The following is an 18,847-nucleotide window of genomic DNA, read 5'->3' as shown; positions in this document are numbered from 1 at the left end:
TTACCAGCAGTGGCGCGAGCAGAGTCCTCATACAAATGAAGATATCGGTTTCAAACAGCTCATCCAACCCTAATCAGCAGCAGAACACAGACTGAGAAGCCCTCAGGACGTTTAAAAATACGCACACGCACGCGCGCATTAAGTTGATTAAGGCCCCCGTCAACGAATCCGCTTAAATATTTATGGCGTTTGAATTCTGATCAATAGCTGCAGATCTGATCAAACTCCAGCCGCGTCAGCTGTTCACATTCACCTTTCATCCTCAATCATTAGCCTTAGCCTTATTAGCCGTAACCAAGGTAGCCAGTCGGTGCCCCCAGGGGCTGTCACGTACACGGCCGGTCTCTGTGCACCTGTCCTGATCATGGAGGCAGGTGAGAAGGACCAGGTGAGGGAGGAGAGGTTGATTATGGGTTATTATGGGATTATGGGTCAGATTATGCAGAGGAATGGAAGCAGCATAAATTGCTGGCAGTGAAATGAATCAGCTGTGCGTGCGCGCGTGCGTGCACGTGCGTGTGTGTGAGATGGAGAGAGATCATGACTTTGATCACACAAACTTCTGATCTGAAAACTTTTGTCTATTACAGCCAACAGCAACGCTACAGGCAGGTCGAGGGTAAAGGTCACAGTTCACCAGAAATGCTTTGAAAGATTCAGAGAGGGAGGTTCCTGAGGTCCCTGAGATTTCAGAGGTTCCTGAGGTCCCTGAGTTTTCAGAGGTTTCTGAGGTCCCTGAGATTTCAGAGGTTCCTGACGTTCCAGAGGTTCCTGGGATTCCTGAGATTTCAGAGGTTCCTGAGATTTCAGAGGTTCCTGAAGTTTCAGAGGTTCCAGAGGTTTCAAAGGTTTCTGAGGTTTCTGAGGTCCCTGAGATTTCAGAGGTTCCTGAGATTTCAGAGGTTCCTGAGGTCCCTGAGATTTCAGAGGTTCCTGAGGTCCCTGAGATTTCAAAGGTTCCTGGGATTCCTGAGATTTCAGAGGTTTCTGAGGTCCCTGAGATTTCAGAGGTTCCTGACGTTCCAGAGGTTCCTGGGATTCCTGAGATTTCAGAGGTCCCTGAGGTTTCAGAGGTTCCAGAGGTTTCAAAGGTTTCTGAGGTTTCTGAGGTCCCTGAGATTTCAGAGGTTCCAGAGATTTCAGAGGTTCCTGATGTTCCAGAGGTTTCAGAGGTTTCAGAGGTTCCTGAAGTTTCAGAGGTTCCAGAGGTTTCAGAGGTTCCAGAGGTTTCAAAGGTTTCTGAGGTTTCTGAGGTCCCTGAGATTTCAGAGGTTCCAGAGATTCAGAGGTTCCAGAGGTTCCTGAGGTTCCAGAGGTTTCAGAGGTTCCAGAGGTTCCTGAGATTTGATAGGTTACTGAGGTCCTGAGATTTCAGAGGTTCCTGAGGTTCCTGATGTTCCTGAGGTCCCTGAGGTTCCTGATGTTCCTGATGTTCTGCATGTGGTCACCGTGCTTTGTCGCCACGTGCTAAACTGGCCAGACTGGTCGTCACTGTTGCTCGTTTGAGTGAATATTTACAGAAGCACCGTTTGGTGCCTGGAGCACGGTGCTAATTGAGTGCGTGAGACCCTCGGCCAGGTAAACGGGCCGTCAGCCGGAGTGTCGGGCAGAGAGCTGGTCGGAGTTAAGTGGCGTCGCTCTCGCTAATCCACTCAGCTAATGAAGTTTCCTGCGGAATGGTGACGTTCCCTGGCAACGTCGGCCACTCTCCGTCAGTCGGACGACAGCCGCTCATTAACACTCGTGCGATTAGACCAGACCCGCTGAATCGATGCGCCGCTGGAAAAGAACAAACCCGCGACGTCTTGGAGCCGTTTGCTCCCGGGAAGGAAGCAAAACCACGACGTCCGTAGGAGGCCCTGATGGAACGGGGAATATTTATCGAGTGTAACACTGAACAAACAGGAATAAGCCTGAAGTTCCAGCGCCTCAGGGGTCACAGACGTGTGTTCTCTCCCCACAGCCGACGGCGCCTGGTCCTGCTGGTCGTCCTGGTCCCAGTGCTCCGTGGGCTGCGGCGGTGGCCACTACCAGCGCACGCGCTCGTGCAACAGCCCGCCACCCGCCAACGGCGGCGACATCTGCCTCGGCCTCCACACCGAAGAGGCGCTGTGTAACACGCACCCCTGCGACGGTAGGTTCCCCCCCACCAACGGCTCCGAGGCCCTTTCATCCCGCCTGGAGCCTCAGACTCAATTATTTTTTTATTGCTATGTGGCTCCTTTCATCACGTCTTAATGAAGAGAGCAGGTTGTGGATGTTTGAGAAACAAACAGTCGTGCTGGGAGAACAGCCCGCCACTGTACGGCCCCCCGCTGGGCCCCGACAGCCTCCCTGGGAAGGTCTGGGAACGGCTGTGTGATGGAAACATGGCCGTCTTATATGAGCCTTCACGGGGAGCAGGGCGGATAACAACCCGGCTCTTAGTCGCGGTGATTTTATTCATTTATTCCGATTCTGTTTGCTCCGTTCCGATCTGTGTGAAGGTCTGCAGAAGCCCCGTGACCAGTCACAGGTGCAAAGTTTGAGCTGGTTTTTACCGGTTTTATCCCCGTAAACTCGCTGACTCCCTGACTCAGTAACAACATCCGTGCTTTCCGTGCAAGCTTCCCACCATTACTGCTGCCGACACTGGCTGAGGTGAAATGCATTGTGGGATACCTAGTGCACACCCGGAGCGTACTTGGAGTTGGAACCGTACTTGGGCAGCAGATATCCATCATCTCCAACAACTCAGGAAAAGTCGTCCGATTCGGAGGTTTTGAGCCCCTCGTTTGGAAGTTCCTGCGACGGAGAGTGGACCCCGGCCCAGATGTGACGGGAGATGCAGAACCGGAAAACCAGCACATCTGTCCTTCTACAGGGACAATGAAATATTCATGAGAGGTCTGCTCAACAATAAAGGCCTCTAGTCTGGCGCCACAGTTTAATATCTGAAAGCCCTTCAAGGTTTTGTCTCGGCTTTTCCTTTGTTCACCGTGGCGGCCTGGACGAGTGTGTGTGGAGGTCTGGACGAGGTGTGTGGAGGTCTGGACGAGGTGTGTGGAGGTGCTGGAAGAGTGTGTGTGGAGGTGCTGACGAGTGTGTGTGGAGGTGCTGGACGAGTGTGTGTGGAGGTCTGGACGAGTGTGTGTGGAGGTCTGGGCGAGTGTGTGTGGAGGTCTGGACGAGTGTGTGTGGAGGTGCTGGACGAGTGTGTGTGGAGGTCTGGACGAGTGTGTGTGGAGGTGCTGGACGAGTGGTGTGGAGGGCTGGACGAGTGTGTGTGGAGGTCTGGGCGAGGTGTGTGGAGGTGCTGGACGAGTGGTGTGTGGAGGTCTGGGCGAGTGTGTGTGGAGGTGAGAGGAGAGGAGAGGAGAGGAGGAGAGGAGAGGAGAGGAGAGGACTGGAGAGGAGAGGAGGAGGAGAGGAGAGGAGAGGAGAGGAGAGGAGAGGAGAGGCGAGGAGAGGAGAGGAGAGGAGAGGAGAGGAGAGGAGAGGAGAGGAGAGGAGAGGAGAGGAGGAGGAGAGGAGAGGAGGGGAGAGGAGAGGAGAGGAGAGGAGAGGGAGGAGAGGAGAGGAGAGGGAGGAGAGGAGAGGAGAGGGAGGAGAGGAGAGAGAGGAGAGGAGAGGAGAGGAGAGGAGAGGAGGGGAGGGGAGGGGAGAGGAGAGGAGAGGAGGGGAGAGGAGAGGAGAGGAGAGGAGGGGAGAGGAGAGGAGAGGAGAGGAGAGGAGAGGAGAGGAGAGGAGAGGAGGGAGGAGAGGAGAGGAGAGGAGGGGAGAGGTGCAACAGTGTGTTTGTGTCCGCTGAAACAGTCGCAGCCCTCAGCTGTGGGGCTGCGACTGTTTCACACAAACACAAGAAAGCGGCCTCCTTCTTTGCTTCACTCGCCTCCTTCTTTGCTTCACTCGCCTCCTTGGCCGTGCCTCCTTGGCCGTGCCTCCTTGGTCGTGCCTCCTTGGCTCTCTTCGTCTCCTCGTCCATTCGTTTATTGACAACAACAATATTGCTCATGCGTCAGGTTTCAGCGCCACTGTCCTCCGTGCATGTGTAACAGGAGACGAGCCAATTGTCTGTCGTAGAATATCTGATCATTTGATTAACACCCCCACCAGTAATATGGGGCAGCAGAAGTGGGGGGCGGAATTCTAATGAGGAATCCTCGGCCATCCTTCAGTGTAATCAGGCCGGTTGCCCGGGTGACAAATGGAAATGGGAAGAACCCAACCAATTTGGGGCCGACTTTAGGCTACATACATTACCTGAGCCCCCACCGTGGAATATTGCCCTGATATTTAATCAAAACCAGTGCAGAGAAACTCTCATCCTGGTAAAACCGGGGCCTGGACTTAATGAAACGCCTCGTCGCCGAATTTCTCTGAAAGAAGAAGACGTGTCGGCGAGTTGTGATTACGGAGTCGGAATCGGGATGAGAAAATGTGAATTTGCCTTTTATTTGTGGTCTGAGATTGAGGTTAATATCCTCATTTTTCTCCCAGCGCCTCCTTCCTGCGCTGCCGCTTATGCTGTTAAAAGGGTGTTTTCATGTTTCTGTGCTCGCGTTAGGAAAACAAGGCTGAGCAGGAACCGCTGTCGGCCTGACATTTACTGCACGTGCGCGTCTCTCTCGGGCCTTCCGAAAGGGAAAATGTCTGATTCTTGGGAGTATTTGAGGTGTGTTCTGTTTGTTTAGATGGTTGTGTGGCCAGATGGAAGCAGGTGGGGGGTGAGCGGCCCTTCGGTGAGACCCCCGCTGATAGAAAAGGTAAAAGAGGTCCGTCCCCCAGCGTCCACCGAGGCCTTCGCTGCCAGAATCGCACACTTGAGAGCTTCCTGAATAACGCTTTCCCCCCATCCCCCTTTCATTGCCTCCACTCCAGTGATCTTAAATAGAGGGTAGAGGGGGGCAGCAAGTGCATGGCTCAATGCGAGGAGCTGGAGTTGGGGGGGGGGGGTTGCCTTTGCTCTTGGGTAGGAGCTTTTGTTTACCGCTGGGTCGCCTGCTGCACGGAGACGGCACAAAGGCTTGGCTCGGGAGACAAACATCTCGGCTATGCGCTAAATAAACTCTCAGTGGCTTTTCCTCTTCCAATCCTGTTTACTTCACAAACACACTGTGGTGCGTTTGGACTCTCGGGCTGGACGGGAAGGGTTCGCGGCCGCAGGTGGCGGCGGCCTGGGTGGGCGCGTTGGCCCCCAGTCTGATGTGGGCTTGTTTTGTCTGGCTTTCCAATTGATCGCTCTCTTTTTTCCCTGTGTTTAGGGGGCTGGATGGCCTGGTCGCTGTGGTCGGCCTGCGATGAGTCAGGCCTGCAGATGAGGAGTCGGGTGTGTGATGCTCAGGGCAGCGCCCCCTGTGTGGGGAACAGCACTCAGCGTAGAGACTGCAATGAAATACCCGGTGAGTCGGTTCGGACGACCCTCAGGGACTCGGAGCTTCTTTTCTGGGGAGTTTGGTGTTGAGACCCCAAAGATAATCAAACACAAACATCAAAAGGTTCCTCAAACAGAAGCTCGGTCTTTTGCTTCCTAGAATTAGTCTTTCTCCTCTTATCTGGGTCCTGGGGCAGCGGCTTTCGTGGAGGCCCAGACTCGATGGAGAAAGGCCCTGAGGATCCTTGGACCTGTGTTGTTGGGGCCAGTTTGCCCCTGGGTAGAATCTCAGATTGGTTCCAGGTGAAGGGTCAGATAAAGAGCACTTCAGAAGACCGCGATAAAGAAAAGAAGGGTCCGCGTTGCGTGCCTGGTGGGATACCGGTGGAAGCCCCAAAGACCGGAAGAACCTTCACCCACAGCTTGAAAGAAGAACAGGGGTCCTACGGGGGAAATCAGGGGCCCAGTGGTGTCCAGAAGAATCCTAATGAAATCCCACCGTGTAACTGTAATAAAAATAGCTGTACTGTTATAACTGTTCACTAATGACTAGCGAGAAAATGCTTTAGGTTCACCATCATGTGTGAATAACCGGTGACGTCGGTGTCATTCAGCATCGCTCATCCTCAAACATCTGTAGGCGACATCATCTGTGTGCACCCGCTTGTGTTCACCATCCATAATGAAGCCGGCGTGAAGCCGCGGAGCAGGCCGCTGACCCCGTTAGCGGCGCCGCTGACCCCGTTAGCGGCGCCGCTGACCCCGTTAGCGGCGCCGCCTTGATATGCCGATGGTGATCTCAGAAAGTTTCTTCTGAAATGATCCTTCACAGCCTGGCAGCTTTGGCCCCGACACACACTTTGAATCCCAGATGAGTCCAGATGCTGGTGATTAATATTAAAGAGCCAACAACATCTAGTTTAGATGCATTCTTCCTCCAGCTGATGGATGGATTTGCTGGTTCTGAATCTGGCTTTTTTTTAAAAAAAAATCAAAACCTCTCCATCCTCCTCTTGATTCCCGGACCCTCTGCTCCGGTTCCAAACCATCAGAACCATTTTTCAGCCCCTTCAGAAATTCACCGACGCTAAACAAAACCCCCTCCCCGGACGCTTCCGATGACATTTCCATTTCTCATTCTGTGGTTGAGTGTGTGCATGCGGCGACTCCCCCGACGTCCCAGCGGCTGCCCGTGGTGTCCTGAAGCCTGAAGTGTGTGTTTACGTGCATGTGTGTGTGTGCATGCGTGTGTCTGTCTGACCGTGTCCTCCTCTCCTCTCTGCAGTCATTCTCCCTGCATCTGGCTTTGATAAGGACAACGACTGCGGAGGTAAGTGGCTCCAACATCTGTCTTCGCTCTGTGACTGTGTGTCAAGGTTCATGCGTCTTCCTGCAGATGTTTACCCATGATGCACTTCACGCCTTCCGCCTGTGAGGTCATGTTTGTTTCAGCTTCATTCAGAAAGAGGCGGGACCGTGATGGCGTTCATTTTCTGGAAAATTACCTTCGGGAAATTCACTTCATGCTCAGTTTACCTTTCCTTGGGCCTGAAAATGCTAAATTCAGGCCAAAGTTGCTTAATTACAGCTCTTATTTTCTCTGCGCTGGATCCTGATGGCGTTGGGTCGGCGTGCGTTGGTTGGTAGATGCTCCTTTTACTGCTCAACATTCTCAACCCTTCTGAATCTTCCCTGTTCTCACCTTCAGTATGGTTCAGTCAAACTGAGGACACGCCTACACACACACACGCACACGCACGTCTGCTATAGCTAATAACACTCACGCGGTCATTTGCCAAAGTCACAATCTGGGCTCCAGCGTCCAGCTCAAGGACACCAGACTGCAGGAGGGCTGACGATCCAACCCACTGATGGCGGGATGCCACGCCGTCACATGACCTACATGTCATATAACCTACATGTCACATGACCTACATGTCACACGACAGGCTGATACTGCAGGGAGGACACACGCGCAGGCCTGGGAGTTATTTTAGGCCAATCCTACTAAATATGGGGCGTTGAAACCTCATCAAAAGAATAGAGAAAATGTTTAATTGATAGAGGAAGAAAACACACTGGTTAATCATCCGAGTATTAGAGAGGGATTATTAATGGCTCAAAACGAATCCCTCAATCACACATCGCAGGGTGGAGGTACGTTTGTGTCCGGCCGGTGCCCCCGAGCATGGTGCTCCTCTGCTCTGGCCTGTCAGAGCCACATTCAGAGGTGCTGTAAATCTTGGCCACACGGCGCCCCCTGTCAGCCGGATGACCTCCATCAGCCTCGGTAGCTGCATCCGCGCCCGATCCGAACTCTCGCCGGAGGCACGATTCAGCCGGCCGCACCAGCAGCTCAGAACGAGCCGTAAATAACGGCACTGGAAGCGGTGGGCGGTTGCCCCGGCGACGCACAGACTGCTGTGTTTTCCACTTGGCCCTAAAGTCTCGTTTTAATTTTCAAATTGCTCCTTTAATCTGTTTGGGGAACATTAACTGAAGGACGCGCGTTAAAGTTGGGAGGTAATAATGGGACGTCCCCCTTCCTTCCCCAGCGTTCACCTCCATCCACCTAATTGCCACGGGGGTTTCCTGCTTCCTGGGAGCGGGGCTGCTGTCCTTCCTGATCTATGTCTACTGTCAGCGGGTCCATAAGCCTTCGCAGGAGTCGGCCATCATTCACCCCACCACCCCCAACCACCTCAACTACAAGGGCAACACAACACCAAAGAATGAGAAGTACACGCCCATGGAATTCAAGGTACGTGATGCTAGTTGCCCTTTTTTCCTTATTGGATCATTTAGATAAACAGAATCAAGGCGGGAATCGGAGGTTCTGTTTACACGCAGGTTTACGCAGCTCTGAGGAGCCTGGCGTGACGATTTATTTGAGACTTTTAGCCCCGCGTTTAGTTCGCGTTTAGAGGGGATGTTCCCCTCCGAGGATAAATGTCCTCTGATTGGGTTTAAGGTTCGGTTCCGGCCCTCAAAAACACCTCCGCTGGGAGGAACAAAAGCTTGATGGATTCAAAACATGATCGTCAATTTATTCACTGATAAAGCTCCAATTAGGGCGAATTTGGGCCAGAACCTAAACACACGGGAACCTTCGGGTCCCTGGCAACAATAACCTTTGTGTCCAGGTGGTAATTCTCTCCTGACCAATCACCAGTCTGCACCGTTTAGCTCCGCCTCCCCCCACACGTGCACGTTAGCTCAGCTCTGATACTCACATCAGGAGCTGCAGAACCGACCCGTCTGAGCCCAGGTTGCCCTCCTGGCTCCGCTGTCCTGGCAGCCATCCAGAGCCTGAGCTCGTTAGCCGTAATGACCGGACTCGTTTGGCACCGTGAGCCCGGCAGGTTCTGTCCCTCTCTGGGCCGCTCACGCCGCCCAGCGCCGTGTTTTCCTTGATCCCAGATCGGAATTCCAGTCAGCGTTTACGGAGGAATCAGCATCATAAGAACGCGGATTCGCCGTTTTTATTTAAACCGCAACAAATTCCCGTAAATGGATTAATTTCATTTGTTAAATTGGTTCGCTGAGGTTATGAACTCACTTACCTCAAACTCCGGCGACTCCCCGAAGCGGGTCGAGATATTTTATTTAGCCACAAGCAACAATCACCGGAGTATTGTTAAGGAAGAGGAAATATATTCGTACATTCTCATTAAATCGATGATTCAACTTCTCAAGGAGCTTTTTCAGACACCCCCCCCCCCACACACACACACACACACACACACACACACACACAAGGAGGACAGGATTTCTAAATCAAAATCAAAATAAATAACTTCATATTTAGTGGAAATTGTGAAGCATGGTTATAATTTCAGCTGCAGAAGTGGTCCAGAAAACATTTAATTACCGCGCAGGGTCACTTATTTAGATGTCAGATACCTTAAATTAGGAAAAAAATGTTTGCAAATATCCAAAAATTCCAGGGGGAAACTTGATGGCTGCGACTCTGTCACCGTTCCAGACGCTGAACAAGAACAACCTGCTTCCCGACGAGAGGTCCAACATCTACCAGGCGCCGCTGCAGCAGGCGAACGTCTACACCACCACGTACTACCCCACCCCGCTGGGCAAGTACGACTACCAGCCCAACGCCTCCCCCTCGCCGTGCAGGACCTACAACCACAGCAACAACAGCTGAGACCCGCCCGCCCACGGCTCCGCCTCCCCCCGCCGGCGCCCCCATACGGACACCGCGGTGGTGCCACGGCGACAGGCTCGCCGTTCTAACAAACGTTAAGATATCGCCGCCACGGCGATGCGGATGATGAAACGCCGGGGGGGACCAGCAGGGGGCGCACGTCGGCGTCACGCAGGGCTTCTTGCGGGACCTTGAAGGAAACCGACGCCTTTCTGTTACTAATCACATGAACCTTCTGACCCAAAGGAGAGGACGGAACCCGCCCGGACACTTCAGAACTTTAGCACCCCAACGGGGGACATCGGCCCGAGTCACGGAAATGCTTAAAATGGCAACGGCGCGTCGTTCCCGGGGGTAAAGTCCGAGCAGAGGGGACGGTGGGAAGCATTTGTGAGCTGTAAATAAAGCTTTGGGAACGCCTCGTGTGCCTGGAAAAGAGGACAAGGGCAGGATTCTTTTCTTCTGTGTCGCCTTTTTTTTAATTGTTATTATTATTATTATATTATTATTCATCCAGGAACAGTGAAGACTGAACAGGAATTGATTGATTGTCCAATCGGTTCCCTCCCAGGATGCGTTGATTCTTCTGCTAAATAGCTCGATGGTCATATCAAATATGACCAGTGTGCTGAACAACTGGATCCGGTTTTCTATGACGGTAGAATAAGCTAGTGGAGCGGCACTTGTTTTTTTAAAGATTTGTTTTATTCTCAGATGAGCTGTAGCGTAGCAGGAGCTATTTTAATAATTGAGTAGGCTGATTAATTCTTGCTTCTCTGATTTCATACATTCCCTTTTTTCTTTTGTCCTTTAATCTTCAATGGCTGAAATGTAAAATTAAATATATATACATATATATTTGGTATGGATGAATGTAACAGAGCATCGATTTGGCCTTGCTTTAAAAGGAACGAAGGATGAAGACATCTAAATTATGCTTTGCAGAGATTTGTGCACGTACGTGCGTGTAGAAGGGAACGTGTTTACTCTATATGCCTGAATGAACAAATGGTGATTGTGTAGCTAAAGTAAATGGTCAGGTCTATATTCCTTTTCTTTTTGCGTGTATTTCTCCAGATGTTGATGCTTCCTTTCTGCCCTTTTCTATATTTCATGTCTGTAAATTAAAGGGATGGTTCGGCCGGTGTAATTTCATCTCATTCGTGCTGCCTTCGTTAACCTGAGAGTAGCACCCCCCTGCCTCCAGCTAGCATTAGAACGGAGCCTTTAGGCTAAAAAGGCAGCTTGGTCATGTTTGAATGCTACGGATGACGTGGACAGGACGGAGGCCTCTTCACCATCTACTCCAAATCTGTTGTGGGGCCTCAGAAACACTCCTCCGGATAATGAGTGACTCCGGTTTATGGGAGAACCATCCTTTTAACGCACCATCTCTGCTTCCCACCGCTGGACCTGCCCTCGTTTATAGCTGAGCTCGGTTCTTATAGAGGGCATTTCACAGCTTTACACTGTTGTTATTGCGTAATCGATGAATGCTAATGAAGCGACGCTCTTCAGTTCAGCTACTGTACGTGCACGAGTCAATATTTCTGTATATAGGAGCAACAGGCTGCTGCGGCCCGTTTTCAGACCCTGCAAAGGGTCCTGTAAATGTATCTGTATATTGTATAGCTAACAATGTTAAAAAAAGAGAGAGAGAGAAAGCCTTATAGTTTTTGGTTTGTTTGTTCTTCCTAAAAAAAAAAAGGAAAGAAAAAAAAAGCAGCTAAGTACACACCGACCGTGGGGAGTGATCGAGGACGGGGCTCCAAACTGAGGCCGGGTCGCCCGCAGAGCGCCGGGCCGCTGTCGTCCGCTCCGGTCCCGGCTGTGTAGCACGGATGGTAACCCGGTGCTGGTCCCATCTGGCAGAACGCCCGTCTGAGCGCGTCCCGTGGCGCTGACGCCGCCGCGGTGGTTCTGGTCCGGTTGGCGGGCTGCGCTCTGCTGCCTCTGCCCCGAGGCTCTGTGTCCTTCTATGCAACTTAACCAGGTGTACTGTTAGACCTGTCCTGTAGACTGTAATCACTGCCTTTTAGACACTGTGAATTTTTGCTACTCTATATTTTTGTATATTGTACATTATAAAAGATAATAAACCTCGATGCCAATATGACAAATGGCCGTCGGGCTCTCTGGCGTCCAGGTGAGGTGTCCTTATTAACGTCTGTCTTTCTGGTGCTGCTCACACTTCCACAGAGAATATTACTGCCTGGGGCCTCGAAACCTCCTCTCTCACCAATAGAATTAGTTTGAGTGGCTAAAGACGGTTAGAAAGGTGTTACTCAAACAGAAACTAGCAAACAGCAGCCTAAACATCCGGTCCTTCACTCATCCGTCCTCTCCGGATCAGCCGGACCTCCTCAGTAAATCTCCTCTCCGCTCCGTTTCCCTCTGTGACCTCGCGACCTCTCCGAGGCTGAGCCCGCTCATCCTTCCTGCCCCTTGTATCCATCGCCACCTTCTCTCGCTCATTCCCCGGAGCTCAGGGCCGCGGTCGAGGGTCGGCCCGCGGATCAGCTGCTCCATCCAGACGCTCCGATACCACAGTGACTTTAACTTCCTGCTGTCGGGATCGGAGCCATGCTCAGTATTCCGTCCGCCCTGGTTATCCCCGGGATAATTGATGGCGGCGCTGGAATCTTTCCCCAGAGGAGAGCAGGAGAGATGGATGGGCCGAACCGCTCGAGGAGTCGGGGTGTGTTCAGCAGAGGGCCCGCGGATCGCTGCTGGTGCCAAGTGGCTCCGACACCAGCGGTTCATCACCGCGGTGCCGCTGTGCAGGAGCAGAGCGGCGCACGGCAGCTGCACGGCGGAGACGCCCCTGACGTTACGGTCGCACCTTTCAACCTCCGGGTACATCTGTGGACGCTATTGGAAGCACGGCGCGCTCCGCACGCTCCGCGCCCAACACGAGCGTGCACGCGCCCAGCACGAGCGTGCACGCGCCCAGCACGAGCGTGCACGCGCCTCTGCTTGACTCATGTCTCGGTGCTGCTCTGCCCGCACCCATCAATTAGACAGAGCTGCCCCCTCGGCACTTTTATTGATGGTCGCAGCGAGAGCATCAATCAGCCGTTCTGGCTGGAAGCCACGAGGAGTCACAGTGGGGGTGGTGTGGTGTGTGTGTGTGTGTGTGGTGTGTGTGTGTGTGTGAGGGGGGGGGGGGGGGGTCACATGCTAAGCATTTTATATGACAGACGAAGGTTCCGTCCAGCCGTCCAACCCCAACTCGCCGTCCACCTGGAGATAAGACACGATGTCCCTGTACTGAAGCCTGAGCTGGAGCCAGCGTTCCAGGTCCGAGGTGGTCTGGGTGATCCAGACTGGGTCCGTGTCCGGAACCTCACAGCTCCCGGCTCTGATTACAGCTACGAAACAAGCAGCTGATGTTTATTCTGTCTTTGAGAGAGCAGCTGGTCCCGTTTGATGTGTCCCCAATGGTGTCCAGCGCAGAAAAGCTCCAGGACGGATCACACGGCGTCTGAAGTGGGAGCCAGAACCTTCTCGCAGCATCTGTTGGGACCGAGAGTTTGTCGCCTTCACCAGCTTCATGAATTCTTCTGTGTGATTAACGTGTTCAGGACGAGGTCAGACTGGGAGGAACCTCGGGGAGGCTGGTTTTACTGGGAAGTCAGTGACCGTCCAATCAGGATACACCAGCCGGTGCTGTTCCGTTTGGATGTCCTCACATCTGTCCAGGAGTTCTTCAGGGACACCTACTGGGACCACCAGGCAAAGCACTGAAACCTGAAGAGCTGATGATGCTCTTGAGTCCATTATTGATTTCTGCTTCCAGGTTTCAGATCATTTTCGTTACCTAAACGTCTACTTTGTTCCGACCCACGAGTATTAACGTGGTGGAAAAGCTGCAGTTCCCCATGTTGCTCTAGACGTGCATGTTCTGCACGTGGGTGAGGGACTTCAGGGGGTCCAATCTTCATTAAAGCAGCACTTTTTGGTGGGTCCAGGAGTCAAACGAGGCCCGTAAACGAGCCCGAACTGAGCCTGCGAGTTACTGGTGGATTTGACCCAAACCTCCGCGTTCCGCCATGAGAACGGCCACAACAGAACCAGGCGGCTGCTTTATGGGGCAGCAGAACCCCAGCGAGGCCTCTCAGCTCCGTTCACTCCCCTGAACCAGCCGCTAAATGCCGTCGGCCCCAGAAATTGACGACGAGTCGCAAATAAAAAGGCAGCCGAGACAAAAGCGCCGATGGAGACACCCGAGTCACGTGACCACGTGAGCCATGTGACTTCCTGCTCCACCTGTAGCACTCAGAGGAGTCGGAATCACTTCAATTAGCCCGGCCTGCTTTAATAACCATAAATTACCATCAAAGATACTGTGAATAGTTTATACGCTGCACATAAATGTCAACGTGACACTTAGTTACCCCGGCGCAGCTTTTATCCCCTGGAAAAGCTCCGCGGGGGCACTTAATCCCATTTATCTGCTGGACAGGATCCCCGCTGGACACGTCGGCGAAGTTTGTCAAGCGTAAGGACACTTTTAAGGACACTTTTGTAAATTGTTCATGCAGTCTTTAGCACTAAATGCTAACGAGCTGAGGTTGAGGAGCCGGAGCAGATATGGAAGGTTAGTCAGCAGCACCTGCGTCCCTCCTCCTCGCCGCCCTGCAGCGGAACCAGGACCGAGCCGAGGCCGCGCGGCGTCACAGGAAGGAAGGAACAGGAAGTGTGTGCGGGCGCAGGTGGAGCACAGGCTCAAATCAGCCTTCGGGCTTTTTCTTTGAAATTTCCGTGTACGGTCCGAACAGAAATAAACACGGAACAACGGGAAAACAATCCGACCTCGATCTTTTGATTTCAGAACAAGAGAACAAACCAACTAATCTGACGGACAGGCTCGAACCTGAGTTGAATTTTGTTAAAGCTAAAAGAATTATTAAGAGCTTTTCCCCCTAGTTTTAGCCGTAGCTCTTCATTACTTTTGTCCAATGAGAAGATAAAAAAAAGCCAGAGGGCCTAATCACACATTCTATCCAACACAGCTGCAACATGAATATTATAATGTCCCTGGAATCTGAATATTGATTACTAACTAAAATCTTACAGGCAAATCCTTTTTTAAATGCTGATGCTGCTAATGGGAAGCCCCCCCCCCCCCTCCACAGCAGAGAAAGATTGGGCCTCAGTAACACACGTGCTTTTTATCATGAAATGCAACAAAACTGTTTACTATTTATTTAATTCTTTCTCCCCGACACTCTTAGATAAACAGCGAGGAGCTGGTCTCACATTGAGTTCCACCTCGGGGGTCTTCTGGTCACCAAAATCCCAGCCAAAGCCACTTCCTGTGTTTGATCAGCCCAGATGCTAGCTCATGCTATCTGATGCTAGCTGATGCTAGAATGAGGTGGTTGGTTCCACTGATGAGGCCGCCTTTTCCTGTCTTGCATAAAGAAACAGGTCAAATGTGGTGCAAACTTTTGGATGTATTTCTTTTCCGTTAAAGCCTTTTCCTAACACTCCTCTTGTGAATGCTAATGGAGCTAATGCTTCCCTCGGCGCCTGCGCGGCGCTTCACTCTGCCTCGGGCTCGCAGCAGTCGGCTCCGAGGCAAGAGTGCCTTCCTTCACCTCTAATGAGGAGGAGGGGCGGGAGAAACAAATGAGGCTTCAGAGAGGTGAAACAGTGTACTCAGCCCCCCCACCCCCCACCCCCCCCCCCCCCTCAGAGGCTGCCGAGCCCAGGACGGCGTGTGCTGGGAGGCAGCTGGGACTCAAACGAGCGTCCTGCTGGACAGAATCCCACCTCTGATCATAATTGTTCTTGCTCGGAGGACACGCTGCTCCTGTCACGGACACGTCCTCCTGCATCCGACACGTCCTCCTGCATCCCACACGTCCTCCTGCATCCGACACGTCCTCCTGCATCCCACACGTCCTCCTGCATCCCAGACGTCCTCCTGCATCCGACACGTCCTCCTGCATCCGACACGTCCTCCTGCATCCGACACGTCCTCATGCATCCGACACGTCCTCCTGCATCCCACACGTCCTCCTGCATCCGACACGTCCTCCTGGCATCCCACACGTCCTCCTGCATCCACACGTCCTCCTGCATCCGACACGTCCTCCTGCATCCGACACGTCCTCCTGCCCCGACACGTCCTCCTGCATCCCGCACGTCCTCCTGCATCCAACACGTCCTCCTGCACATCCCACACGTCCTCCTGCATCCCACACGTCCTCCTGCATCCCACACGTCCTCTGCATCCACACGTCCTCCTGCATCCGACACGTCCTCCTGCATCCCGCACGTCCTCCTGCATCCACACGTCCTCCTGCATCCCACACGTCCTCCTGCATCCGACACGTCCTCCTGATCCCACACGTCCTCCTGCATCCCACACGTCCTCCTGCATCCCACACGGTCCTCACATGCCTCCCACAAGTCCCCTGCATCCGACACGTCCTCCTGCATCCGACACGTCCTCCTGCATCCCACACGTCCTCCTGCATCCCAGACGTCCTCCTGCATCCCACACGTCCTCCTGCATCCGACACGTCCTCCTGCATCCCACACGTCCTCCTGCATCCCACACGTCCTCCTGCATCCACACGTCCTCCTGCATCCAACACGTCCTGCATCCCACACGTCCTCCTGCAGCCAGATGTTTGCTGTTGCTTCTCCAGTAGAGGGATAGAAATGAGCAACAGCAACATCTTCTCAATGTTCTCACAGACTGACAGAACAGCCTCAACAACTCCACTTAGGATCTTATCAGCTGATTAAACACAGTTGTTGCTCAAAGAACCCTTTTGTTGGGTGCGTTGGGTTTCCCCCGGGAGCTGCTGGATGCTTCAGGTTCAACCAGTGATGATTTGGTAAATTAGAAGGCAGCTGTCAGACGGAGGTGGCCTGGGCTCCTTCAGCCCATCCCTCCCAATCAAGTGCATCCAGCCCTTTTTTAATGTGTGGAAGACAAAGTAACAGGCGCTGATAGCCGTCGTGCTAAATGAGCCGTTTGAAATCACGGCTCATTTTTCATAATCCCGGAGAAGTCAATTAGGGGGATTTCTGAGGCTCAGGAAGGCTGAAAAGTGAGACGCATGAAAAGAGACACGAGCGACTTTGATTCAGCAGAGGAAGAAAATCAGCAACAGGAAACAAGAGGAAGACCTCAGAGGAACCAGAGGAACCAGGCGTGCAGCAAAGCTACCGTCAGGCTGAAAGCTGCTCTCATGGCAACAGCCTGAGATGATGAAACTGGGAACGGGTTTTTCGTCTGGTCCCACCACAGGAAGCTGGAAATGACACCAGTGCTGCTGCAGGCATGGTGAGAAGGTTCCTGCAGCTCCACCCTCTGACCCAGCTGAAATCGGACCAGCTCAGGTTTCCATCAGAACATCAATAGATTTCCATCTAAAATCTTCAATTTTAATTATGAGTTTTTATCAGGTTGTTTTTAATATACGTAGCTGTATTCAGGCAGATTTTATCTACTCCTCGGAAAAAACACACGCAAAGTGTTTCACGCCCACAAAAAAGGAGCAAACTAAAAGGACGGCAGCTTCAGCTCTGATAGCCGAGTCGAACCTTCAGAGGAAGGACAAACACTCTTCAGTCTGGGGTCGTTCTAGTTTAAAAGCTGCTTTATCGCCTCAAAATGGATCCGACAGAAGAGAAGGAAGCTGCTTCCATTCATGCTGGAAAAAAAGAGCAGCATCAAACTTTGACGGCGGCTTTCTTCTCTGACACTTTTCACATTTCTGCACATCTGATGCTCAACACAAGTTTTGGCTCAGACATGAAGAGTTTCTGGCAGTTCAGAGGAGCAGGATTGTTTCAGGGAGGAGGTGACATCACACACACACACACACACACACACACACACACGGAGCCTCGCCTAAAGGCCTCATGTGTCGCCAGCAACATGAGCTCATCTCCATCTGAGCCAACAGGGGGCGGGATTTATGGATGCAGGCACTTAATGGAGGATTTAAAACAATGAGGTCAGGCCTGGAGGCCGTGTTGATCATCATCAGTGGAGGAAAACCACAAGATTTCTGAGAACATGTGTCCTCTGGGAGCTTCTCCCACTTACCCGCGGGACCATGTGAAGAAAACAGCTGAAAGTGATGCAATCTGGCCTTAAAGGGTCGAGCTGATGTGAACGTTCCGGTCATGCACGTTACAGCATTCCCGTGTAGTTAAAGAGAATTGGCTTGAGAATTAGCTAGACATTGAGTTGGATGTGCGGAGAGCTTATTTGTTGAAGCCGCTCCATGTTTGAAGCCCTGAATTAAAGAGCTGAAAGTCATTAACAAACCTGAGTGCGTCTGAAGGCTGAAATGCAGCTTTTAAAAAGCCGACAACACGCCGAGCTATTGTTGCTGCATACTCCACAAGTTGCTTTATAAACCGGGCAATTTGTTCAACAGCCACTCCATGAGGGATCCGTGAGGGAGAAAAAACAAAAGCTTCCATTTGGAGGGCGGCTAGCGGCAACAGAAAACCGCCGCAGCTCGGGAAAACCGAGGAGGAAACGTCAGCTTCTGCTCTAAACTCAAGCCTGAGGGGGGAACAAAGGGTCCAGAATATTACCTGCGAGCCTGCAGGGACCACAGAGGTAAGATCACCGATACGGGGAGATAAGAACACCGATGAAAGACGACTGTAATCACAGAGGTCAAAGGTCAGAGAAGGGCCGAAAGCACTGATCAACAGCAGCAGTGTTATTTTTAGAATGTTTATTGTAATAAGGTGCTGGAAATATTCAAACACTCACAATTATCTGCTTTTTTATTTCCCCAAAAGACATTTCTAGGATAATGTCCACGAAAACCACAAGAAAAGGACCTTCAACAAGACAGATGAAAGGTTCCCGGTGTGGAGGAAGAGGAGGCGGAGTGAACCGGGCCGGGCAATTAAGGCAACGAGGTAAAAGACAGCCTTTGCTGTGGGAGGAGAGTAAAAACAAGGGTAGAAAAGCACCAGGAAAGACAGGACAAAGCCTCCCGGAACAGCACGGGCGAGGTTCTGACAGCTGCTGAGACGCAGAGACGGGAGGAGACGCGGGATCACCTCCAGCAGATGGTTCCATTCGGAGTGTTGCTTTGTGGTTCCGTCCCTCCGGACCCGGAGCCTTGCTTTAGTCACAGTTTTGTCAGTCAAAGAATTCCAGAGGTCCTTTTGGTTTTCCCTTCTTTTCTTCCTTTTTTTTGCCAGGAGACGCCTGCTGGTGTGGATCGATACTCACAACACAAACTGATCTCCGTGCTGATAAAAGTCCCGTTTCCACCTGCTGCGGCTCAAAAACACCACAGAAACGGACCTTTCTGCTCTTTGGAACCCTTATAAAA

General features: G+C 52.2%; 1 protein-coding gene across 6 annotated transcripts in view; it reads left to right on the top strand.

The window, feature by feature from the left end:
* Positions 1-11,656, top strand: part of sema5ba (sema domain, seven thrombospondin repeats (type 1 and type 1-like), transmembrane domain (TM) and short cytoplasmic domain, (semaphorin) 5Ba) — an 87,619-nt gene extending 75,963 nt beyond the window's left edge. For 3 of the 6 annotated variants that reach the window (XM_057042441.1, XM_057042430.1, XM_057042452.1), the window contains 6 exons: positions 1,964-2,134; positions 4,674-4,745; positions 5,244-5,381; positions 6,639-6,683; positions 7,909-8,114; positions 9,339-11,656. In XM_057042441.1, coding sequence (XP_056898421.1) covers positions 1,964-2,134; positions 4,674-4,745; positions 5,244-5,381; positions 6,639-6,683; positions 7,909-8,114; positions 9,339-9,515 — 809 coding nt within the window. In that variant the 3' untranslated portion in view covers positions 9,516-11,656. Of the gene's footprint in view, positions 1-1,963; positions 2,135-4,673; positions 4,746-5,243; positions 5,382-6,638; positions 6,684-7,908; positions 8,115-9,300 lie in introns of all 6 variants that reach the window. The other 3 variants (XM_057042482.1, XM_057042463.1, XM_057042473.1) reach the window with 3 other exon arrangements.
* The last annotated feature ends 7,191 nt before the right edge of the window (positions 11,657-18,847 follow it).

The sequence above is a fragment of the Takifugu flavidus genome, chromosome 1 (assembly GCF_003711565.1).
Source record: "Takifugu flavidus isolate HTHZ2018 chromosome 1, ASM371156v2, whole genome shotgun sequence".
NCBI classification, from domain to species: Eukaryota; Metazoa; Chordata; class Actinopteri; order Tetraodontiformes; family Tetraodontidae; genus Takifugu; species Takifugu flavidus.
Note: the sequence above shows the minus strand (reverse complement) of the source record. Positions and strands in the feature narration are given on the sequence as shown.